This window comes from Dendropsophus ebraccatus, chromosome 2, assembly GCF_027789765.1.
Source record: "Dendropsophus ebraccatus isolate aDenEbr1 chromosome 2, aDenEbr1.pat, whole genome shotgun sequence".
NCBI lineage: Eukaryota > Metazoa > Chordata > Amphibia > Anura > Hylidae > Dendropsophus > Dendropsophus ebraccatus.
Genome location: NC_091455.1, coordinates 78271169 through 78298364, shown reverse-complemented (window position 1 = coordinate 78298364; position 27196 = coordinate 78271169). Strand labels below are relative to the sequence as shown.

At 39.9% G+C, this 27196-nt stretch overlaps 1 protein-coding gene across 3 annotated transcripts in view; it reads right to left on the bottom strand.

The window, feature by feature from the left end:
• Positions 1-631: 631 nt before the first annotated feature.
• The window catches only part of DOK6 (docking protein 6), a 310121-nt gene continuing 283556 nt past the window's right edge, over positions 632-27196 (bottom strand). For 2 of the 3 annotated variants that reach the window (XR_011361866.1, XR_011361867.1), the window contains one exon: positions 889-974. Coding sequence is in view for 1 of the 3 variants with exons in the window: in XM_069960119.1 (XP_069816220.1) it covers positions 838-974 (137 nt within the window). In the remaining 2 variants the exon portion in view is untranslated. Of the gene's footprint in view, positions 975-27196 lie in introns of all 3 variants that reach the window. The other variant, XM_069960119.1, reaches the window with a different exon arrangement.

Sequence of the window (27196 nt, the reverse complement as noted above, 5' to 3'; positions counted from 1 at the left end):
ACCATGTACCGCAGTGGTAGTGGTCATAGTTTAGTAGAATAATTTTTGAGTGGATAGTGGTATAATTGGCAATATTGGTCTTTGTACAATGTATTTTGCTCAACAACTGTATTGAGGTAATATACAGTATTGTCCTGGTGCAGTGGTATAATTTCATATTCTTAGGTATATTAGTAGTTTTTAGAGTGTAGGGGGAGATATGGCTCAGGTCTTGTGCTTTCTTTTCTGCAGTGTCAGCATTTGTTGGATAATAATAACAGAAATCATCTCATCATTATCAATCCGTGCTTCATGGTCTACAGAAAGTAAACTTTCCTCCTGACTGTTTAAAATAATACAGCCATAGGAAAGAAAAACCAAATACGGAGATAAATAATTTACCTTTTAAAATTCACTATTTAGGCTGGTGTTAGCTTGATCCATGACATGATATTAGATCACTTTTTGGCCATTCACAAGTACATCATAAACTGCACATTATTTTGAGAAGTGAAAATGTTCCGGAATTCTACTCTATGGATCCACCATAGCTAGTTATCTATGGATCCCAATGTTCACGGTCTTGGCCCAAAGTCTGTCTACAAACTGGTATTGACAGGAACAATAAGACCTTTAAGATAAAATAGGGGAATAAATAAATAACCAATAAATAGATAAATTACTGAAAATATACTTCATCTTCTACAGGGATTTTTTTAGTTTTCCAGCTGGAATCCCCGATCTCTGCCTTCATTATAATCCATCCTCCGAGAATGCCCCGGATGCAGATGACTTGATGAACCAACTTTTAAATTCCAGTTCACATTGTCTCTGTAGTCAATAGCCTTCTGAATGTCACTAGAGGATGCACGAGCAGTAGATGGAGTCATAGCCACTAAACACGGACAAGGGCTGCTGGTACTTCTTGCACGGCTCAGAGGAGTAGCTGGAAAACGTCTGTGCACGAGACATCTTTGTTGTACTGAAACGGTTACCTAGAAAGACCAGAGAACAAAACATAATTTATAAGAGTATCTATAGTAGCAATATATTCATATGTTTTCAATTGTCAATTAAAGCGACTCTGTACCCACAATCTGATCCCCCCAAACCACTTGTACCATCAGATAGCTGCTTTTAATCCAAGATCTGCCCTGGGGTCTGCTTGACAGGTGACGCAGTTATTGTCCTAAAACAACTTTTAAACTTGCAGCCCTGTGTTAAATTTGCCTAGAGTGTCTGTGCCCTAGGCCTGCAATACCTAACATGTGCCCTGCTTAGACAAGTGGTGATTAGGAAAAATCCTGCCCCTGGGCATTTCTAATGATGAAGACGGCGGGAAGGAGGAGAGGCGTTGCAGGCTAGGGCACAGACACTCTAGGCCACACTAATTTGACACAGGGCTGCAAGTTTAATTCTTTTTTTTATATGACAATAACTGCATCACTTGCCGAATGGACTCCAGGTCAGATCTTAAATTGATTGAAAGCAGCTATCCGACGGTAGAAGCAATTTTTTTTTTTTTTTGGGGGGGGGGGGGCTTTAATGTTGTTTTGTTGTAAGGACTATTGGAAATGCAATGTAAAAGCTGAGCAATCTCTATTACTTCTCCATTTATTTCCATGTAAACAGATTAACCTAGTGTATAGTATGTTCACAAGGGCAAACAATTCTCTAAACACCCCCTGCCCAACCTGCCTCAAAATAATTTCCTGTTATTTTTATGCATTTATTTTTAAGCTTCCATTGATTTTAATGTGGGCTTCCAAGGAGTACCTCTTGACAAAGTTACACATTTCTATTTTCTGTGTTCTTTTTTTGTAGTACAGTATTTTTGAAAATCGCATTTTGTTTCTGAACATTCCTTATTGAAGCCAATGGGAGATGTAAAATGCACATTCTTTACAAAGTTGTTTTTTTACAGGCTCTTTGGCACCTTGTCTGAAGCTATGCGGGTCATTACAAGAGTGAACATTAGTGGATATTGGCTTTATCTTTCCAGATCATTGCATCATAAAATGTGCATAACATGATCATTTCAATGCAACATATAAGGTACAATACTCATTCAATATCAGCCAAGAGAGATGATTTATTCTAATGCAACGTAATATGTACGCAATGTATTTTATAAGCCATCGGTTACTGACTGCCTCCATTCCTAACTTTAACATATGAAGTATAATACTATAACAGAAAATATTTAGATACAGTTTAAGGGTAGACAGTTCTGGCAGCGCTGTCAAGAAAAGAAATCACTGCCATGCTTTCATAATGTTAATAGTGGAGCCAATAAATTATTCGAGAATCCCACACTGTGCAGACCAGCATCCACAATATATCCAGCAAAACCTATAGGCCATATATTTACACATAGTAGACACTTTTACAGCTGTCTTCTTCATCTGAATAAGGCTTGTGGAGGTTCATGCACAGTACATTTAGATGTGTGGCAATAACTTCCTGTGGCAAAAATTTGTGCAACAACTGTACTGTGTGAATTCCCATAGAGACCATATAGCAACACCCTTTTAGCACAAAGCAATGCAATAAAATAGCCATTCCATTATTTTCCAGCCCAAGCCTTCATTGCTGTCAAAATCCATTTAAGCTTCTCGAATGTCATTTCCTTTTCCTGCGAATTATGTTCAACAGCAGTAAACCTCTACTAGCACCACACATCCGGCTCCTAGCAGTGCAAGAGGATTTATTGCTCCACTAGAAGTTAGTTTAATCAGTCGTCTCTTAAAGAGAACCTGTCAGTAATTTCTTGCTTCTCAGATCACTGGCAGAATCAAATTCCTACAAGCTCTCTAGCTATATTTTATTGTGAAACACTGCAGTTTCAGGGGAAAAAAAATAACATTTCAGACCAGACAGAAATAGTGAGAAAAATCACCAAGGACATGTCCCAGCTTCCTCTTGTCCAGCTTAGCTTGATTGACAGGTCTGTATACACAGGGATAGAGAGGTAAAATACAGCTTGCTATAAGCAGGAAATGCATGTAGCCTTCATGTGGTGCATGCTTCGGACAGTCCTCTGCGATGCTGTTCTCAGCAGATTTGTCGGTTGCCACTTTAAGACTACAGGAAGGGAGGAATCAAAAAGATTTTCAGATTTCCTGTTAGGCCTCAGTGAGCCAGTGAATGTGGCAAGACAGCATAGCTTCGGAGATCTTTGCACTTGTTACATCATCTGATAAAGCTGTGGTCCCAGTGCAATGCAGGCAGCCTATACACTGACAGGGTGGGTTAACACTATGGAAGCTGAGCGGAAAATTTCTGACGGATTCCATAGCTCGTACCCTTTCCTGGCCACGCACCTTTCCATCGGCTCCATAGACACCATTCTATGGGCGGCCCGATTCCGCTATCCGCCGAAAGAATTGAAGTAAATGTCAGCCAAACAATCGTTCAGCTGACAGTTATCTCTTCTGTCCTCCCAAAACCCATGAATGTTTGGCACAGTGGAACGTTCCTGTTTTTTCTATGAGGGAGGAGGGGAAAGCCGCAGCCAGACTGCTCTGGTGGTGGGTTATCTCTCCGAGAACAAGGAGGCCAGGGGATAATTTTGAGCAACAAGTAAACTAGTTCCCTGAGGATAGGTTCACACTTTGTAAGACATCGTCCGTTCTGTGACAGAACGGCCGCTGTCTGTAAAGTTCAACATGGTCAATACTGCAGTACTGGCCGGATGGAATTAATTTCTTTTTGAATTGGAATGTGGACACATTCGGGTGTGCCTGCATTCCAATTAACCATTGCATAGAATGTAAAATGCGCCCAAAGCCACACTTTACATTGTCTGCACTGTCAATTTTGTGCGGCTGCTATTCAATAAATACAGTATAGGTCATACAAAATTGCCATGTCAGTTTTGAGTGCGGCCGCAGAGTGAATACTGGAGTGCGGCTGGACAGAGTGAATACTGTGTGGATTCTATAGAAAACAATGTTCTTTGATTTGTTTACTAAATAGTGGTCATTGTTGCAATCCTGCAACAACGGCCGTTAGTAAAAACATACATTGTTTGAACGTGGCCCTAGGCTATGTTCACACAACGTAATAGACCGGCCGTTCTGTGACCCCTTAAGTACTGGCCGGATGATCTTTCCGGACGAAGGGTTCTGATGCGGGCGCATCAGCGCGTGCCCGCATCAGAACCTCCCATAGCACTCAGTGAAGCGAGCGGCCGGAGCGGCTTGCTTCACTGTGTGAACTGACAGAGTTTCTACGGCCGCAATTCATTGAATTGCGGAAGCAGAAAACTGACTTGTCAGTTATTTGCAGCGCCGCACGGGATCCCGGCCGGAGCGTATACGATGCGTATACGCTCTGGCCGGGATCTCATAGAAGCAGAGGCAGTGTTTCACAACATGAAAAGTACGGCCATTGTTGCTGATGGCAACAATGGCCATACTTTTACGTAGTGTGAAAATAGCCTTAAAGTGTAACTGTCATTTGGAAAAACTTTTGGCATGTCATAGAGACTTGTTAAACGTTTTGATTGGTCCGGATATGAGTGTTCAGACCCGTCCTGATCGTGAGAACAAGGAAAGAATCACGCTGTAGTCAGGTCCACTCCCTGCTCAGTGTCACTGAAAGAATCGGGCTACATGAGCCTACATGAGGGGCTCAACCCATCACGTCACACAAAGCCAGGAGAGGTTTGCGTATAGCTCCATGTTCACTCGGCTCGTTCTTCCAGTCAGTAAGGGTCTGAAAACTCAGACCCAGACCGATCAAAACTCTTGACATGTCTCTGTGACATGTCAAAAGTTTTTCTAAATGACAGCAACAATTTAATGTGAATCTTTTAGCTACTTTTTTTTTTTTTTTTTTTAAATGGAGCTTCAGACACCCTTAGAAAGCTGATAGGGCAGCACCTCTTGTATTGCAGCTCAGCTTTCATTTTACTAGGGGACATAAATATTTATATATTGATATCCCCAAATGTCTTTTTTTTTTTTTTAATAGAAACATGTGACCCAATATTTAAACCTGGCTTAAGTTTCCAGGATTCCAGGATCCGTGTCATGGTACTGTTAAGCATGCAGCATGGCACACCTTCTGGCTTCTCCAACCCCTCCCTGTGCTGATTGATGTACATGCCACATGCCTCGGCTTACAGCACCAAGCATTGCCTCCAATTGGTATGCATGAACTGTACTTATAAGCAGCGGCACACATGTAGTGATGTCCTGAGGCTTTTGCCCAGAGCAGGGATGGCCACTGCCAGTGCACTGCTGTTGATAAGCATGGTAAGCAGGGCTCATCAGGAGGGATGCCATACTGTGGAATTTCAGAGGCTTGGCAAAGCTTGCAGAACACTTGTTATAAAAATTGATGAAGCAATTTATTACATTTACGATGCTTTTTTGACTGCATTTATTGCAAATCCTAGCACCGTACCATGCACTTCAAAGTTTATCAAGATGACATAGGTTAATATTTAAAGCAAAATTAAGGGTTAAATATAAAAATGAATAACCTTGTACCACTCAGACATTGCTTCAGTAACTCTACACAAATCTAATACTTTCAAGATTTTGGAAGTTTGCAAATTGTTTTTATATGGATTTAATAAAAATGGAAATTTCCATTCAGTTAGACACTTTCTGCTTTGTTTCACTGATTTCAAGTACTCTTCAGGACCTTAGGAGCACCTATACAGTATTATTGATTTAGATTACAAGTTCAGTGCGCTCACTGGAGGATGTCATTTATACTGCATAGAATTATAATACCAAGTTAATCTGCACGTAGCACCGAATATTTCTTCATTTTTAAAGCCAGAAAAGGAATAGATTTGTTGCTATTGCCTATTGCTATAATATATTTAGACACATAATACTATGAAGGTATAGTTGTGCTCAAAAGGTTTGTGTTTTTTTCTTTGCATCCTGAATTTTTGTCAATTTGTGTCAACTTATGTGCATGTTATCACGCCAAAACCACCAGGGTATGTGAACATTTGATCAGGGTCATTTGGATGTTTTTGGTTGTCATGATTGACCTGTCATTGGCTACAGCAGAAGAAAGTGAAGGTTCTGGAGTGGCCCTCTCTGTCTCCTGACCTCAATACCATTGAGCCACTCTGCGGAAATCTCAAGCACAGTTCATGCAAGACAGCCCACGAATTTACAGGTACTGGAGGCTTTTTGCTAAAAAGAATGGGAAACTTTACCATCTGAGAAAACGAAGAGCCTCCTCCACAACTACCACAAAAGACTTTAAGGGGGCCAATACCCAGTGTTAAGAACTGGGGTATGTAAACTTTGGATCAGGGTCATTTAAATGTTTTTGGTTGTCATTATGATTTCAAAAGAGAAAACACAGTAGTTTGACAATAAATGGCTTCACCCAATTAGTAACCATGAGTGGAAAAAAGTTTTTGAGTTATCATTCATATTCTCTGAAAAAAAGGACATGAAAACTAAAATTCTGCCAGTTACGTAAACTTTTGAGCACAAATGTAATATTATAGATATATGTTTTCTTAATATATATAAGACTAATAGAAAAAGACGGATGGGGCGCCTTTGGGTGTAGTAAATCTTAGTCAATAAAACAATAGATGCTTGAGGAAGGTGCTCATGTAATTACACCGAAACACTTTGTGTTAATAAAAGTTTTTTATTTTTTTGTTCCCACTGAAGTTCAGTCTCCTTGCTGTGGTTGTAGCTGGCCTTTATATGGTCATATTACCTGTGCCAAGTCTATACAGAAGTGCCTCAATCCCAGATGGTTCTGGTTGGGATCATCTATCCATATCCTTCTTAATATATAAGAACAATGAAGCAAAAATGGTCAAAACCAAATAAAAACAGATCAAGTTTTTGTCAAAGGCTTTTTTGTGCCCTTTAATATGGGGTGATTATCGGTTAAACCGTGTAATTATTACCTCATGTAAAACAGCAGGCTCAGAAACCACTCAGGCTCAGAAAGTTTTCTCATATGATTGTATGTTTTATGTGGCACTAAAAAATCATTTTTGTCAGAATCAAATAGGGGATATATTGCTGACAATAATGAAAGGGAACAGCAATACTTGGGTTGCTCTGAAAATAGGGCTGTCTAAATGGTATTTATCAAGTGCCGATTGACTTGTACTGGGTCATATCAAGGCACTATCTGCTCTCTCTAAATCTAAACACCTAGAGGGAGATTTATAAAAGGGTGTAAAATTTAGACTGGTGTAAACAGCCATCAGCAACCAATCACAGCTCCTCTCTCATTTTAGCAGAGCTGGAAGCTGAGCTGTGATTGGTTGCTGTGGACTGTTTGCACCAGTCTAAATTTTACACCCTTTGATAATTCTCTCCCCAAATATTTGAGACTGGGTTCACACTGGACCAAAAAGGAACACAAAAATGTGGTAGACTGCTATAGTTGTTAGTTACGATCACAATTACGATCGTTTGTACACTCTCTAGTATATGAACAATCATAATAACGAATAAACGATGTCTACAATCACCAGAAGATTTGCGAACAATTAACAATGATTCTATGGTCAACTCAAAAGATGCGATCGAAGACATACAAATACATTTTTGTTAGTCGTTGATCGTTGCCTGCATACACACGGAAAGATTATTGCTAAAATTCAAACATTTTAACGATTTTATGCACAATGATCTTGTTTAATAGGGTCCTAACAGATTACAAGACCATGGTTCTTATTGTTTTATCATACAAGCAAAAGATGTACTGGAATGAATGGAAATGGAAAAAAAATAGATAAAAGTCCACCAGCACAGTTCAAACAGATACAGGCAATTTCCTTCAGCTTAGAACAGTCTGTTCTATGCAGAGCACACTAGCATTTATTTTCATCACAGCAGTACAAATAGACAGTAACCCTGTGATGTAAAAGAAATCATATTCTCTTAGACATAAGTAGTCAAACAGTAGTAATGTTTAGTGTACTTAAAATTAGTATTGCTCCTTCAAAACATGATAGCACTGTATATAGATAGTCTTAGGTAGAGATGCTAGGTTTTCTCTAGCGTTAGGCATTAGCAGAAAACCAATGCACAACTATATGCAAGCACTGGTGCACCACTGCCTTTATAGCCACCCCCCATTATAAAGCAGAGACTTCTTAGAGGTGAACGCGGGGTAACAAATCTTCAGAGATCACCAATCTGCAGCAACAGAACATATCATGGAGAGTAGCATAATTTTTTATAATGGTAAATTTTTCTGCCCCCACAGAGCACCTGTCTGTCACCTAGTGTTCCACCCAAAACAGGCACCCATACAGGCTGGATTATAATGTGGCAAGTTTGGCCCAAGGCACCTAGGGGGCCCTTGACCATCCAAACTGCCGCCATCATCATACACTGTGTCAAGTGGCATTGCAGTCAGCACATCACTCTGGGTCACATTGGAGAATCTGGGCCAGGTTGGGTACATTTAGTCCATCATTTGGTTTTAATTGGAATGTGGGCAAATTTGGGAGTCCCCGCACTCCAATTTACCATAGACCCCAGTGTAAAGTATGGCCAGGAGATATACTTTACACTATGAACACAGCCTATTTTGTACGGCTCCTGTTCACTGAACGGTGGCCGTACAAAATAGACCTGTGAATTATTTTGTGCAGCTGCAGAAAACAACGGCTGATGTGTATACAGGGTGAATACACTACGGCCAATGTTCCATACACTTCAATGTAAAGATCGCTATCAATAAGCAACCTGCAACAACGGCCGCTGTTTATTGCTACAATACAGCGTGTGAACATGGCCTTACATAACTAATCTCTATATTAAATATATGGTGGAAAGAATACAGTATTTTGTAAGAAGGCTTTGTTATGTTAAACTGATATATTTAGGGTAAATTCACACGGGCGGATCCACCGGGAGTCTCACGCACGAAATCCGCAGCTAATCCGCAATACATGCATTAGTAATAATAAGAATAATACGTGTATTGCGGATTAGCTGTGGATTTCGTGCGTGAGACTTCCGGCTGATCCGCCCGTGTGAATTCACCCTTAGGGTATAAACCCACACACCGTATATGCAGCAGATATGCAACAAATACGCAGCAGATTTGTTGGTACAGATTTGATGCTGCGTTCAGTTATTTAGATCTAATCTGCTGCGATTTTGCTGCGAGTTTGCTGCGAGTTTGCTGCGTATCGCAGCAGTAAATACGCTGCATATACGGTGTGTGGGTTTATACCCTAAAGGAGTTTTCTAGGGAGAGGTCATTGATGGTCTGTCTACAGGATATCCACATATATGCACATTAATAGCTGATCGGCAGGGTGGTAACACCTGGTACCCCCAGTGCTGTAAGAAAGCAATGCATGGAAGCTGGATTCCTATATGTACTGTATGTTAGTGGTGTAGCCCAATTTCTTCAGCACAGATTCCATTTACTTTATTGGGAGCTGCACTGCAATAACCCAGCACCATAACTATAATGTACGTAGCCTTAGGGTGCGTTCACACCTACAGGATCTGCAGCAGATCTGCAGCAGATTTGATGATGTGTTCAGTTATTTAAATGAAATCTGCTGCTGAAAATCAGCTGCAGATCCTGTAGGTGTGAACGCACCATTAATAAGAATTTTAAATATACATTACCTTCACTCTGGTTTCCTTTCTCCAATAATCGGTTTCATTTAAAGATCCGAAACAATAATGTGTGAGACATAAGCTACAATGGAAGACATCTACTGTTCTGTCATTGCAAAATAACAAAAAGCTTTACAGATAGTGTTCAAGTATGACCTTCCGACCATCTCAGTATAACACATAGACAGGAAGCAGTTAACAGAAAGCCTGGTACAAATCCCTAGGACTTGGCAGACTCTATTTTCACTTAACAGATTGCTTACTTGCTCTGGATGTTATTTCCCCCCTATCTCTCATCTGCTGTAGTAACATCTATGGGAAATGCAAACAGAACTCTCCAGGTCATCAATGAGATTTTTGTGCCAGCACAGTGGCTTACTGCAGGCAGCTAACAATTCCTCTACAATATACAGCAGATTTATTTCTCTTTTCATCATTTTAACAATTAACTCTGTAATCCTGTTAAACTACCCTTAGTGAGCAATTTCTATGTAGCACGTATAATCCAATTCATTCAGTGGATTTTAGAGAGCTTTAATACCTTACAAATAATATTTCTATCTATCTATCTATCTATCTATCTATCTATCTATCTATCTATCTATCTATCTATCTATCTATCTATCATCAGGCAGCCCAGACACCTCTTCTCTCCGGTATGTCTGATTGTTATGTCCCCCTGGTGCTGTGCTGTGGTATTTGAACACCTAGCACATAGAAAGAGGACAGGTCCCTCCCTCCTCCTCCGGTCCCCTCCCTCCTCCTCCTCCATTCAGGCTGACACCCTTTCAGTGCTGGTGCTCTCCTCAGTCCTGTAGTAATCGGGAGAGCAATGCTGTCTTCCCTCTATGTGCTCCAGTGCCTATTCAGGCTTCAGAGCACATAGAGGGAAGAGTGCTGTGGTACCTCAGCCCCCACTCCCCTTCACAGTGTCTCACACCTTACTGCTATACAGCCCTGTATCTAATACCACTGTGTGGGATACCACCTGCAGGGAATGCTGTATCTAATCCCACTGTGTGTGATACCATCTGCAGGGAGTGCTGTATCTAATCCCACTGTGTGCAATACCATCTGCAGGGGGTGCTGTATCTAATCTCACTGTGTGCAATACCATCTGCAGGGGGTGCTGTATCCAATCCCACTGTGTGCGATACAACTGCAGGGGGTGCTGTATCTAATCCCACTGTGTGTGATACCATGTGCTAAGGCGCTGTATCTAATCCCACAGTCCAGTGTGTGTGATACCATCTGCTAAGGCGCTGTATCTAATCCCACAGTCCAGTGTGTGTGATACCATCTGCTAAGGTGCTGGTCAGCAGCCAGTGGATGGAGGGAGAAGAGGGAGGAGACCACGCCCATTTTAAGGCAGGAGGAGGCCACACCCACTTTCTGTCAGCCAGGAGAAAAATTCATTTATTACTCTGAGCCAAACAACTGGGGATATCTCAGCAAGCGCACTAGATGGGAACACTCTTTTTATCTGAGCAATTTCATTTTTTGGCTGTTTAAGTTAGAGTTACGCTTTAAGATGGGTTGTGGCTGGGACTTCCAGCATGACAATGACCTGAAACACACAGCCAGGGAAACTAAGGAGCGGCTCCATAAAAAACATTTCAAGGTCCTGGAGTGGCCTGGCCAGTCTTGAGACCTAAACACAATACAAAATCTGGAGGGAACTGAAACTCAACGTTGCCCAGTGACAGCCCCGAAACATGAAAGATATGTATGGGGGAGGGGCACAAAATCCCTGCTGAAGTTTGTGTAAACTTATTAAGAACTACAGATTAAATAATGTTTTTCTATTATATCAGATACTTATTTCATGCAATAAAAGAAAATAAAATTTTGGAATTCTCTTTTTATAGATTCTGTTTCTCTTAGTTGAAGCGTACCTCTGATACCAATAACAGAACTCTCCACTCTTTGCAAGTGGGGAAACTTGCAAAATCGTCAGTGTATCAAATACCTATTTTTCCCACTGTATCTTATTTGTGTCTAGTTATACATCAGCACCATCTAACTCTACTAAAAGATAACAGGGAGCATTTCTATAGTTTCCATGCGTTTTTGCCTGAAGCTAACAGACTTGTTTACAATCTTGACTATGTCATCATTTACCAATGCTCTTAATGCTCCCTACTTGACTTTCCAGCCAAAGTCAGCTTATTAGGATTATGTTTGGTAAATGCAAATGGGAAATGAATACAGATGGTTACTATTGGACTATGTGCATCATGCTTACTTGGCTATATTATTAGACCCTGGGATGCTGGACAAGACACAGCTGCTTATTTCAGGCAAAATATCTAAATTCAGTCTAATGTTACTCATCTTAAGTGGTAGATTGTTTGTGAGTGGAAAGCATGGAAAAATACAATTATAAGAAACAACAGGAATTATGGAAAAAGCCTCAACAACTGCCATATATAATAACGGTAAACCAGACTAATGTTTTTTAAATGCTTTCATGACACAGAGTGAAACAAAGGACAGTTATTTGATATTTATGATTCTAGCCGTCCATTTCTAGAGCCTGGCACATATACAATGCAGTAAATATTGATTTGATGATTCACCGGACAGTGTTAAACTGTAATAAAAATTGATAAACACATAGCAGAGTTATTGTAACTTCACCAGTATTCACAGTATATTGGTAAACATGGTCATTACCCACACACAGTCCAAATCCCACGTAATTATAGTCATTGCACAAATGTTGCATCAAAGAGGTGATTACATTTAGTGTGCCTGGCGGGAGTGTGGGGCTGTCCAGAAGAATACCAATGCAACCTGCTGAGATTGGTTGAATGCATTAAAATGAAATCAATTGATAAGAGACTGCACATGCTTTTATCCCGTGTAGAGTCTATTTGGGATATGAAATGCTTCATACCATATTATAACCTTATAGGAGGTCATTTACAAATGTTCGTGGAGAAGATTAACCAAAGCCATTGGGTCTTATAACCCACTAGGTTGAGATGTGTTTGCCGGCTTTGTTTAATCATCATTCTGCTTCTATTTGGTTCCAGATGGCGTCTAAATAACCCACAATTTTGTTTCACCCTATGTGTTCTGTGTCTATCCTGTGTGCATTATCCCTGTGTCTGAACAGCAGGAAGCAGATTAACATGATGTTTTATTAGAAGGATGATCTATGAAGTAGGGTTAGAGTGCAGAGGGAATGTAATGTAGGTACCTGTTAAAGAAGAAGTTTGGCCAAAAGTATTTTTTAATGTGTTATTACTTATGGAAAGTTAGACATTCCTAATACATTAATTATGGGAAATGCAAATATACTGCTATTTACCTTAATTTAGTAGATCATGGAAGCTTCAAATTCTCTCAAAAACCGTCACGTCACAAATCAGGTGTAATTCCTATGGAGTGACCAGCAGGGGGCGCACTATATATAAAAGTCAATGAGAACCATTGACTTCTATATATAGTGCGCCCCCTGCTGGACACTCCATGGATTCAATGGATGTCTATGTAACACATGTCTATGTATGCATACATATACACTGTACTACTCCCCCATCATCTGCTCATAGTATGAGCAGATGATGGGGGAGTAGCACCAGGGCCATCCCAATCACCAAACAACCTCCTCTGCCACATTTACACTATATATACATATACCCATACACAGATGATGTGGGAGTAGTACCAGGGCTATCCCTATCACATGCACCTTCCTCGCCAATGCCCCGTCACGGACGCACTCACATGCCCTGCCGGGGATTGACTGCAAAGCTCACCGCCGCCCCAGCCTCCTGCTAACTTGTTTCCTGATGTCTCCCCCGGCAGCTCGGGTGACATCAGGGAATGAGTCGGCAGGAGGCTGGGGTGAGCTCTGCAGTCAGTCCCCGGCAGAGCATGTTAGTGCGTCAGCAGCGGCATCAGTGAGGAAGGTGCATGTGATGGGGATAGGCCTGGTACTACTCCCCCATCATCTCTTCATACTATAAGCAGATGATGGGAGGAGTAATACAGTGTATATGTGGCGGCGGGGGTTGTTTGGTAATTGGGATGGCCCTGGTACTACTCCCCCATCATTTGCTCATACTATGAGCAGATGATGGGAGTAGTAGTACAGTGTATATGTGTGCATAGATAGACATGTGTTACATAGACATCATAGAGTGTCCAGCACTCTATACATACTATATAGCACACTATTAGTGATGAGCGAATAGTGAAATATTCGAATATTCGTACGAATACTGTATCTCCCGAATATTCGATCCCATTAAAGTCAATGGGAACAAGTATTTGATTATTGTAAAACATCTATTCGACCACTTGGAGGTAAAAAACCGAAGCTGGGGGATTTGAACGCTTATCGAATAACAATAACATATTAAAAAATACTTTTGGCTGAACTTCTCCTTTAAAGTTATGTGGGCAAGTAGGTAGGGGAAGTGCTGAAGTGACTGCCAGTAGTTGCAGAAGAAACTACTGTGTGTATGTGATGAGAAGCGGACCTGAAACAGGCTCTGAGCCCTATAGAGAGATACAGTCATTTAGACCATCACTGTTAAAGTCTGGAAGCATACTGTACACACTGCAGTCAGCGTTCCCCACTGTATATCAGACAAGCATCTCTGACTGTACCATGCCTCAAAGCTTGGCTGTGGTCGTTTAAAACAGCAGAAAGCGACACATTCTTCTCTTCATCTCATGTAATAATAGGAAAGGCAGAGAACATTCTGCTTGAGAGATTGAAGGATACTGTGTAAAATCATTGCTTATTTTGCATAATGCAGATTGTAGGTTCAGAATTCAACACTTTGTTTTTGGTTTAATTCTACCTTGTGTTCCAGCAAAGGCCGCTGGTTATGTAATGCTGTGTAGATGGTTTCTTGCAACTCATTGTTAAAATGAGAGAGTCCACCTCCTTATAGTTCCTGCCCAGAACCTCTCGAGTCACTGGCTACCAACCTTTCGGGAGCCTAATACATCACATATCACATTGGCTGTATGAAGAGTTATTTTTAGTTTGCATTGACTACAATCACTTTATGATTGATTAGAATACTTAAGTAATGTTTTCTTCACCTTTGTGAATTCATGGTATAAAATATGAACCTCTACCTAATCATTAGAGATAAATAATAACAATAGCTAGCAACCCGCAATATCACTGTACCAATATCCAAGGGTTTATGGGGGTAGCCCCCCTTTCCCCATGTGGAAACAGATTAAGGCTATGTTCACACATAGTATTTTGGCCAGCGCTTCTGTCAGTATTTTTGTCAGTATTTGTAGCCAAAATCAGGAGTGGAACCGGCAGAGAAAAACTGGAAAGATATGCACAGTTTCTGTGTTTTCAACCCACTCCTGGTATTGGTTGAAAAAATATTGACCAAAATACTGACAGAAATACTATGTGTGAGTCATATGGTGAGGTACATTTAAAGGGACTGGCTCTTAGAAACAGAAATATCTGTATCCTCTCTATCTTCTATTTACTGTCTTACTGAAGATAGGTTACTTGATGGTGAGCGTATCTGAACACGGAGAAAAGAAGAATGTCATGCTGATGGGAAATGATGATTTAGGCCACTTTCTGCAAAAAGAATTTATCACGAAGTGTCATGTAATTATGCATCTTAATAATCTACTAATATAAGCAAAACCATACATATTCATGTTTTTTTTTGTAATGATTACAGCCAGGTACTGAAACCTGTTCTTTTTCCACTTTGTCTCTATTTTCTGATTGTATTTTTTTGTGTTTATTTTGGTACATTATTATGGGGGCTGCCATCTTGCTCGAGCTGCTTTTTTCAGTATTTAGAGATATTCTTTACAGCTATCCCTACAGGCACAGGAACAATAGATTGGCAGAGTCCTCTAGGCATGCTCTGTGACTTGTGCAGAGGTCAGTGTGCAGGGAGGGGGAGGCTGAGCTCTGTTGTAAATAGTCTGATCTATGTTTTCTATATTCTGATGTCGCCTTTTATTGTAATCGTCTCTGTGATGATAATGATGACAAAGCTGAAAACGACAAGATTATATTATTATTTAATACTATATAAAGTAAAATAGAAAATTAGAAAAAAACACCACAAAAATATGATAACCTCAAAAGTTTATTTAAACAATAGATATTTTTTTTAATGACACATTCTCTTTAAGCAGTGGAATCCTGGTAAGAAATGGTGCTGGCATGTACTCTAATGATGTAACAGTTCTTTATGAATATTTCCACTTCAGTCCCCTTTTGAAGTGATGCATATCAATAGCTTGTATTAATGCAATCTTCAGTTTTGGTTGCTTTGAGCCTCTGTAGTTCTGAAATCACTATAAGCTGTTCAGACTGTGACTACAAAGGATTATGATATTTTCTTTTCAATAACTAAGTAATGTTTTAAGCGTTGGCCCACAGTTCATGGAGATCCTTGCTTTGCCAAACCAATAGTTTACTAATATTTCAAATAATGGAGATTAAGAGTGTCTGATGTCAGCTCTTAAAGCTTTTAGCCTTATGTGCTACTTTAAGAAGGTTGCCTAGTGACACTTCTGGGCTTGCAGCCAAGTATGTGGCCACAATTTATCACCGAGCAGGCGGTTGACAAAGCATGACTGCTTACTTTGAGGTTTGGGGTATAGGATACATTGAATAATTTAAATTTTTTAAACCACATATGAGTCTTATAATGTTTTGTTCCAATATGTGTTGAAAAATAGTGAGTTTAAAATACAAACGTTGATATGTATGATAATCTTTGTAATAACACACAATGGTCCACATTTATTATGTCTCATGTCAGTCTAAGAGTAAAGGTACGCCCACATTCAATCATCAAGGTAATATGCTAAAAACTAGATGAATTCTGCTTTGCTATATATAGTTGAAGTGATTGTGGATCACTGATGCTGTGGTGCTCTTTTCCCTTTTCTTTTTATTACCTTACCTTGTGCCGCTGTACTGCCGAAGGGTCTGTTCATTATTTTATCCTCTGAATCTCAATTGATCCTCTTATATGATTTTAAGTATTACACATCAAACATACTCATTGCAAGACAAGTAAAAAATCTCGGAAAGTTTAAAGAGGTATTTGAAGACTTTTACTTTGTCCAAATAGGGTTTTTTACTTAATTTCCTTTGGGAAGTATGAAAGGAACGTTTATTGCCATGATACAGACGGGGTGAATAAATATAATTTTACTGCTGGATTGAACTAAGCTACTGTACTTTTATGATATTTTGGGCATAAAAAAACCCCAAAACAAACAAGTGAAAATGGCTTTGCACAAAATATATGAATACACTACAGCTTCATGTATGACCAACTATAATATATTGTATAGAGAGAGAGAGAGACCCTACATCCAGCATGAAACCTTAGGGTCCTTTTACACACACATATTATCTGACAGATAGCACCCGCTCCATCCTCCAATCCTGCCAACCATGCATATTCATATACTGTATGCACAGTAGCCTCTTTACCGGGAAGCATCTGATGGGACATTTTCCCTGCCCATGAGCGGTAAAAAGCCAACCATGCATATACAGTATAAATATGCGTTGTGGACGGGAGGCGGGACAAGTAGGTGCACCAGGCCACGCCCCAAATGCTCCTAAGCCCCTAATTAGCAAAGGGGCAATTAGGGAATTGCAAGAAAACATGTAGGAGAAGAAAATAATTATCGATTGAGTTGCAAGGTAAACAGCTTATGGGGCGTATCAGCAGGTTTATTGGGCAGAACCTTCTAATAGTGCCACTTTCAGGGTTGGCCTCTCAATCCAATCAATACCTGAGTGGGCAATTTCTCATGCTTGCCCCAAACTCAAGAAGTGCTTGTTAAGGCTGCTAGGCTAAAGACTAATCATACATGTCCACACTGAACCTGTTTAACTTCAAAGGTGAATATAAAGCAAGATTATCAGCCTGAGTGCTAGACTTTGCTTTAAGTTCCCAGTGCTTAGACTGCCAATAAAACGTGAGCGGATGGGAAGCATAAGTGGCTGGGAAGAGAGCCTTCATCATACTATAACACTGTGTTTCGCACAGCATTATCAGCATTAGTCAATGATAGTGATTAGTGATGAGCGAACATCTTTGTAAACGTTCGTATGTTTGTACGAACATGATGCAAATTGTTCGTGTTTGCTGATGTTCATGTTCGATGTTCGGAATGGTTATAATAATCATTTTGGAACACATTCAAACTTGCAAATGTACGCCACTGCTTATTTTACGCTTTGCGCTTGATAATCTGTACACATGTGCGTAACTCTAGACCAAAATGCACGCAATCTGTACGCAAACTGCGTAGACCAACACATACGCTTCTACTGTATGTTTGTCATTTGTTTGTGAATGTTAGCCAAACACAAACCGATCATGATCATTTTTTTAATGTTCATGTTCGGCATCCGAACAAAACATTGGGATTTTCGCTCATCACTAATGGTGAAACGTGCATTCATTCAGAACAAAGACTTGGGCCCTGTTCTCAATGTGGCATGAAACCCTGTGAGTCAGTTATCTTGCAGATAGTGAATATGTGTTCCAACTTGGAATACCCCTTTAAGCACAATAGATCATGAGCTAATACATATTTTTTGTCTATATTTTTATCTTTATTATATATTTCCCCTGTACAATGTTTTGGTATATTAGGCTTATCACTTATTAGTTTATAACATGTCTGATCTCTTTGGACAATCTTCTGTGGGACCAATTTTCCCTCCATAGCTAGAGATTAAAACATCTAAGCAAAATCATTCCTTGAGGCTACAAAACATCTGGAAACCTGGAGGTTGTGTTCAGTGATATGGCTGGTGTTGAAAAGTTGCTGAATATACACTAAAGGACAGTGACCCAGAGAGATTAGAACAAAAGGAATATAAGACATAACTAAATGAATGAATTTGGTGAATTAAGATTGCGTGCAGACAAGGAATCTGAAGCAAGTATATTATGTGGTGACTGTATAAGGAGTTATTGTTTCCTTTTGTTTATCTATATTTATATTTCTTCATGAATTATCTTTTCATTCCACGTTATGAATGTTCACTTCGTTTTCCTGTCAATTTAAATATATTTCGGAAGCCAAAAATACAATTAATATTCAGGTTTCATTTCACTGCTATCATTACTATGTAATTATGACTGTTCATTTAGTCCTGTAAAAGGGAACATCATTTTTGTTTTATTTGTCTTTGCCAGATTGGCTCATACATTATCTGAAGGTGTTTATTAGTAGCAAGGCAATTATCTTAGGTAATACAATTCTGGTCAAAATCAACACCATGAATATTTTATGACACACCGTATGTGCTAGTTAAGTAAAGAGTAACTATTGTAATGTAGGACACAAATATTCATTTTCTAGATTGTAAGCCCTTGCAGACAGGGTACTCTCTCCTACAGTATATACCAGTCTGCCATTTACTTTATTCATGTAATTTGTTTTCTGGTTTTGTAATTTCTATATGTTATCCCCCTATCACTTTTGTAGTGCTCTGAAATCAAGGGCACAACATAAGAAATAACAATAATAATAATAATAGTTATTATTTATTTTTCTTTAGAGTATATTATTAGTCAGTCTCTTAAAAGGGTTCTCTGCTGTTATACCATGTGTAATCACTATTTAAATGAAAAATTCTACAACGTTCTAATAAGCTTTTTTGGGGGGGGATGATATTTTAAAGATTTTTTCACCTTAAACCAACTTGTCCCTTTTCCACAGGTTGGGGACAAGTAAGAAATTGTGGGGGATCAGACATCCATAACAACCAGGGATCTCCAGATTGGCCCCTGTCTCCTTTGTTTTGAATAAAGCCATGGGCATAGCACATGACCTATGGCTCTATCAATTCTCTATGGAGCTACTGGAACTGTTGTACTCGTCTCTCTCCGGTGGCTCCATTCATTCTCTATGGAGCTGCAGGGGAGAGGCAAGTACAGTACTATTCAAAACAAGGGAGCCAGGCGCCAAGCTGGAGATCGCAGGGGGTTCCAAGGTCAGACCTCCCACAATCTCTTACTTGTCCCCTATCCTGTGGATAAGTTTTTTTAAAGTAGATAACCTTTTTAAGGCATTCTGCCAATTTTCTGGTGTAAAGGTTACATATTTATATTCAAGCCTTGTTGTGTGCAAAACTGTTTTTAATTTTTAAATTTTTATACCTCTCGTTACTTATCACAAAAAGGTGGTTGAGGATTTGCAGACGGGGGCATGATCTTCTATAGTATGGCAGATTTACCCCAATTGGTCCGACTGGAGTAGAGGGGCCAGATGTGAAAAGGTATTTGCAAAACAAGCGTGTGCAAATAGATTTATTTGCACCTGGCCCCTCTGCTCCAGAAAATACAAGGTTCACAGTGTCATAAATGTCCCCTTAAAGTGACACTGTCACCCCCATATATCATTTTTCAATCATCATAGACATTTACAAGCCTCAATTAGCCCTCTGCATACCTTATTTTTTTTTTTTTTTCCTCACGCTGGTTGATGAGAAATGGTTACTTTGATGAGGCGCTTCTAGCGCCACTGGGCGGGGCTTAGTCCCTGAAGCGCCACATAGCCCCGCCCATTACAGCGCCGTTGACCACGCCCCCTTAGGCTCTGGGTTTGAGGCCTCCCTGACGTGCGCGTCCACATCTCCCGCCGTCTTCCGCGTGCGGGATTGTCATGTGGCGCGCAGGCGCAGAAGGTGACCGCCGGGTCACCCACAGCCGGGCTGTGCGTGCGATCGCACAGCCCGCCGATTACACCGGCCGCACCGTCCCTTGTTGCGTGGGACTCTCCGGATGCCTCGCTGCGGCTGTGAAACCCTCCTCACAGCCAGCAGCGAGGCGCAGACATAGAGCGCAGGCGCACTGCGGCGGTCCTTTTCGGCGCATGCGCAGTGCGCGGCGGACGCCGCGGTGCGCCTGCGCTCTATGTCTGCGCCTCGCTGCTGGCTGTGAGGAGGGTTTCACAGCCGCAGCGAGGCATCCGGAGAGTCCCACGCAACAAGGGACGGTGCGGCCGGTGTAATCGGCGGGCTGTGCGATCGCACGCACAGCCCGGCTGTGGGTGACCCGGCGGTCACCTTCTGCGCCTGCGCGCCACATGACAATCCCGCACGCGGAAGACGGCGGGAGATGTGGACGCGCACGTCAGGGAGGCCTCAAACACAGAGCCCAAGGGGGCGTGGTCAACGGCGCTGTAATGGGCGGGGCTATGTGGCGCTTCAGGGACTAAGCCCCGCCCAGTGGCGCTAGAAGCGCCTCATCAAAGTAACCATTTCTCATCAACCAGCGTGAGGAAAAAAAAATAAAAATAAGGTATGCAGAGGGCTAATTGAGGCTTGTAAATGTCTATGATGATTGAAAAATGATATATGGGGGTGACAGTGTCACTTTAAGTATATAAGAAATTTGTAGAACTTTCAATTATAGGAACATAACCTAAAACCGTAATTGAGCGGCTTGTAGAGTACCTATGGGCTATGTTTACACTCTGTCACAATGATGTCCATTTTTACTGCATCACAGTCATTTAACATTAAATAATAGATGTTTATGGCGGCCGTTATTCATATAACTGGCATTGAATAAAAAATTACAGCTATTACTTGCCATTAAATGATGGCTGTCCAATAAAAACAGATGTTATTTTGAAGGTGTGAACATAGCCTTACACTGTATTTTATAGGTTACCTTTTAGAGTGATACAACCTATACTAAAATACTGAAATAAAAGGGGGGGGGGAAAATAAATAAATATATATATATATATATATATATATATATATAAAGAAGAACGTATCAAGTAGTGAAAATCATGATGGAGACTAAAACTTAGTAGAAAGATAATCCTCAGGTGTTATGATGTTTCTGTGGAAATGAAGTTTAGAATTCTCTAGGTTATGCCATTTTATGTTGTTCTCCATAAGACTGCTATGAATGCTGAAAATTCTGAACAATGATATACAGCAGGAGAGGAAAGGTTTACAAGGAGCCTTGAGGAAAACATTTGTGAGTATTTTGAAAAACTAAGAAAATAAATACTTGGTTTTTGATGCATTTAAGGTTTTGTAACACAAATGACAAAAATTTTTTTATGTCAATATGGATATATTACAAGAAGATGAACATGACAAAAATATCAGTTTTGCACAAAAAAAGTTTTTTTTCCCTCCTGTGAGATTGTTGTGCTTTCTGTCCCTACACCATACTACTGATACTACTACCTGTGTACTGACGTCTAGCTGACTGCTGACAACACTTGTCTCCACCATATTACTGATACCTGTGTACTGTCCTTTACTGGTTTCTGGTCATGCTGATTACAGAGAAAAGGAAACTACCAGCCACTTATAGTCCAGAACAGTTTTTGCAATTGTCTCAGCTCTGTAATTCACATCTGAAAATATCCTTGTAAAGAAAAGATAACAGAATGGCCCCTGGTGCATATATCAGCTCTTCAGCCTACACATATTTTGAAGCTGCACTTTATGGTGATTGGCTATAATACATGATTTAGCCTAGGATCAGTATATTGTGAGTGTAGCTCAGGAACAGTACAAGTAATGTAAGGTATTTACAAAGATACTTATTTTTATGTATGTTAAATTTCAGTGACATGAGAAGAAAAAAAAATATTGAATGGGTGAAAATTAAATAAATAGAATATATACGTTGCTGACCAATTAAAGTACATTCACTATGCTACTCTGTACTACCACTTGCCTTTTCAAGTAATAGCCATAATAGCACATAATTATTAGAAATATTCTATTAAGAGGAACAGGTTTATATCGTGTATGTATAAGTAAACTATGAGTCTTTATGAGTCTTTTACATCAACTCTCACTACTACTTCTGGTAATAACTGGTACTGACACTGGATACTAAGGCAAAAACAATTCCACACCTGTGGCCATTGCATTTCACAACAAAACATCAAAAACTGCCACCATATACAAAACCATATATAAAAGGGGAATCCTCCAGTAATTTTCATTTTATTTGTTAGAGTAGGCAATTTTGCAAATGCCTTTCATTAGTTTACTTTTACAGCAGTGCCCTATCCAGTGTCTAGGTTACCAAGCACCTCTTTCCACTCCACCCATGTGAGCAGCGGCTGGGCTGCTGGCATCCACAGAGGCTGGGACCTTGAGAACTTGTGAGTATACGTTTATAGCTTTTGTGTATCCCTCTGGTTGGGACCTTGGGAACTTGTGAGTATACGTTTATAGCTTCTGTGTCTCCCTCTCAGTTCACAGACAGGTGAGGTATCTGATTCAGCTCAGCATTGCAGTGTCCTCCCCCTCCCCACCAAACCAGGTAGTGAGAGCAGAACATGGTCATGCCGAGCTGAATCAGCTAGATGGTAATACTACTTTAACTATTAAATAGCCAAAGGAACAAAAAATTGTCAAAAAACCCAACCATAAATTATTAACCAAAGAGGAATCAAGTCTAGTGAATTCATTTCGAGGATGTGGAGGACAGAGGGGGGGGGGGGGGGAGTTGCATTTTGTCAGCCTTGCTCTGGGTAAATAATTCTAAAAATTTAATTTAATCAATGAACAAAATTAAAACTTACTGTATAAGACCATGTTCACACAGCGTATGTTTTGCATAAATCACGGCCATTGTTGCAATTTGCAACAACCTCCGTGATTTATGCAAAACATACTTTGCATTTAAATAAATGGAATTCAGGCCGGAGTGTATACACATAGGGGGAGATTTATCAAAGGGTGTAAAATTTAGACTGGTGCAAACTGCCCACAGCAACCAATCACAGCTCAGCTTCCAGCTCTGGTGAAAGGAAAGTGGAGCTGTGATTGGTTGCTGTGGGCAGTTTGCACCAGTCTAAATTTTACACCCTTTGATAAATCTCCCCCATAGTATACACCCGCAGCCCAATTCAGTGCCGGCCGGGATGATCTTCTCTGACACTGGCCATTCTGTGACCCGGCCAGGTCACAGAATGGCCAGTGTATTATGCCATGTGAACATGGCCTCAGACTGAAGTTTTATACAGTAAATTAACTTTCAGCCTGTAATTGTAATATTTTAGGATCTGATGTAATAGCTCTTGATGATTGTTATTGTTATTATGATGATTGTGATCATTGCTGATTGTTATTATTCTTGAGTTACCCAATCCTAAAAGACATTTCAGTATTACACTAGATTCACGTAGCACAACAGGGGAGGGGGGTGAGGAAAATGAATTACAATATAAAATTTCACAATCTAAAATCACAAGGTTAAAGTGCAAAAAATAAGCAGAGTAACAACATCATAAATCCAGAAAGGTTAAGAGAAAATGAAATATTAACCAAGAAGTAGAAATTGTAAATTGAATTCCTATAACTACAAATGAATTTTAAGTCCATCACAAAAAGTTACAGTAAATGCTTATGTTTAATGAAATGAGATCTAATAAACCTTTAGTTGCTGTGTAACAGAGATCGATAACATTTGTTAAAACACTTTTGAGACTCTGGCCAAATGTAATGCTCGTTGGGCCACGTTAATGGAAAAGTCGCCAGTTTGTTCATGTGTTACATTTTAATTAAACAAAACAATTACAGTTAATTAAAATCTAAACTTTAAAAAATTAAACAATTTATGAATCCAAATTACTTATGTTTTGGGGTTCAAGCCAAATCTCGATTCTAATTTTACATATTCTTTCCTACCATTGTACAATAAGTGTTAAAGGAACCTAAAAGAAGAGAGGCAGATATTGATCACTAAGCTGTGCAAGATAAAGGTGGGCTGAAAGGGCAAGAGGGGAAATGATAGAGAACAAAGTTGTCAGAAGGAAGAGGGGGTGGTGGTGCAGCCTATCAGGAACATTGGACCAATCACGAGCAGCCTGGTTCTCTAGAGTGGCATCTAAAAGGAGATTAACCCCTTAAAGGGGTTGACTACTTTATAGTAAAATAGTTCAGTATACAATATTAGTAAGTGTACTCACTGCACTTACTGACAGCAGCTCCCTGTGGTCCTCATAGAGCTAAAATAAGACTCCCCTAGACTGTCATCCTGGTCTGTGGTGATTCTGTCCATAAGATAACTGACATAGAGGAATATGTGACCCTGTCCCCCCCAGTGTCCTCCATAGACATATACAGGCTCAGTGGTGGGCACTAGGGGTTGGGGCATGGTCACATGGTGAACAATTTTACTATAAAGTAGCCAACTATTTAATGACAGCCATTTTTTTCCTTTTTGCACTTTCGCTTTTTCCTCCCATAGCACCTTCATTTTTTCATCTCAACACTCAATTGCTACAGGCTTCTTAAAGCAGAGCCCGCAAGGACAGCAGCGAGACACAGGAGTGGCCCTGGGCTGTAAGTATAATGAATGAACTTCCTACAATTGCATCGCGGGAAGCTGATCCCTCCACCACTTATAAACCTGTCAGCAGATAGTTTAGAACCCCACATTTTCTCCATAAACTAGACCTTTGAGTTCCACCCCTCTGTTGGTGATGCTCAGAAGAGGTCAACTCTTATAAGCTTAGTGTATATGATGGGAATGCAATATCATAAAACCTTTCTGGAAGAGTATTGGTTCTACTAATAAACCATATGCCCTGATCTTATACCCCTCACGGTCCTAAAAATTCACACAAGACCCTAATTTCCTTTTCTGGCATAAATCTGATGCTCTACCTTACTCCATGGGGATCCATAATGCCACCCCCATTTAGAGTCTAAAAGAACATAAAGATATATCCTTTACTACAAATCCTAATTTTTTTTTTGTGAAGGCTCCATAAAACATAAATTGGACGAGACGGTTAAACACATATAATTGATGGGTCAAGCTACACATCGGGTTATGTATACAAGAAGATACGAGATACATGAAAGACATATAAATGTAGACTTTTAGACAAGACTGTTTTGCTAAATATTTTTAGATGTATTTAATGAACTTGTATGAAGTTTGAATGAAATGTAAATGGAATATGGAAGGTATATTTCTCATGGTCTTTCTTCCCACAAATATCAGTAATGGTAAAGAAATGCTGTGGATATTGCAGGAAGGAGCTCATTAGCTGCACGTTTTCCTTGAGGTAGCAGGAAAAGAATGGGTTTCCAGAAGCCGACTTGAATCGGATTTACAGTGTCTGACAATGATGGTGTAGACCATGGCTATTAACATCTTGGAAGCAATGTTTGTGTACAGAATGCTGGGATATTTTGGGATGTGAATGAATAAGGCTAATACCATATTAGCTCTAAATAGACAATCTGCTGCCAACACAGTGACATGATGCTGCTGCAGAATAAGCAAATGGAATAGAGACAAACTGATTTAGAGGGAATAATGTGGAGAGTTCACAGCAGATAGAAAATAACTACTTAGAGACATCTATTGCCTGGCCTTTATAGTGACAACAATCATTATAATTTAGTTCATTCAGCAGAAATCTGTTGCCAAGCTGGCAGGATCATTTTATTTACTTAAAGTAAAAGATCTTTTATGAGTCCTGAAAATGGTCCCTGACTTTCCACTTAATTCAAAGAGATTCTAATCCCATCACGTGATGAGACTGCATGAACACGGAACCTCGGTCTACACCGACTGTCCTATACTTTAATTAGCTTCAATAGCTGACAAGTATGTAAATGCATAGATAACAAGATGTCTTCTACAATCTGTGGAACATTTTACTCTTTTCATTGTAAGAAACTTCTAGCTCTAATCCCTAGCAATAAAAAAGTATGGATTTACTGTACCGAGGTGCTAATCTTATTAAAGTGCACTGAGAGTAATATTATTCATATGTTACGGCCATGCCAACTAAATGGCTTTCCTGTTTATGTACTACCGTACATCAGTAAGGTAGGCAGTCAAATTTAATAAATGCTGTCGGCAATTTTTATGAAATTGTTAATATAATATCAGTTACACCAAACATAAAGGAAGGTTTGGGACTGAAGCAAAAGTTTCAAGAACTTATTAGAACTTATGTGAAATCATTAAATCTCCCAATAAAATGCCATTGTTAACTGAGCTAGAAATGTAGTGTGTAAAATATGATGGTAATGTCTTAAGTGCACCTAAGTCAACAGAAGGGGAGCTCACAAAAGCATCTTTGGTACCCTGCCATTGACTTACACTAAAACATAGTGGAGTAATAGAATACCTTCAGGGAAAAGACAGAGAAGGGGTTTACCTTTTTAGGCCACCTAAACAGACTTATACTTTCAGTGGTGTATTGTCTCCTGGCTACAGTTCCTCTATGATTTGCAAAAAACCCTGCTTTTTTACTGCAATTTTGTACAAATCAGGACAAAACTGCATCCAGGAGACAGTTGAGTAGCATTAAAGAACATACTGAAGGACCATAACATGTGACTATGGTGTCACCACAGGTCCTGTACAGTCTGCACTATGGAGGAGGAAGACTAAGGCTATGTTCACACAACATTTTTTTCTAGCTCTGTTTAAAATTACGTCCGTCACTTTGAGTCTAAAATAACGGACGTCATTTAGCTGGCTAGACTTCTCTTATTGCAATAACAGCTGTTGGTACTTTACTCTAGTTTGGGGTTGCTAATTGCCCTTTGGGTGTGGCTTAATAGAAAGGCCATTAAATTTAATAGTAAATGCGGAGAAAGAATG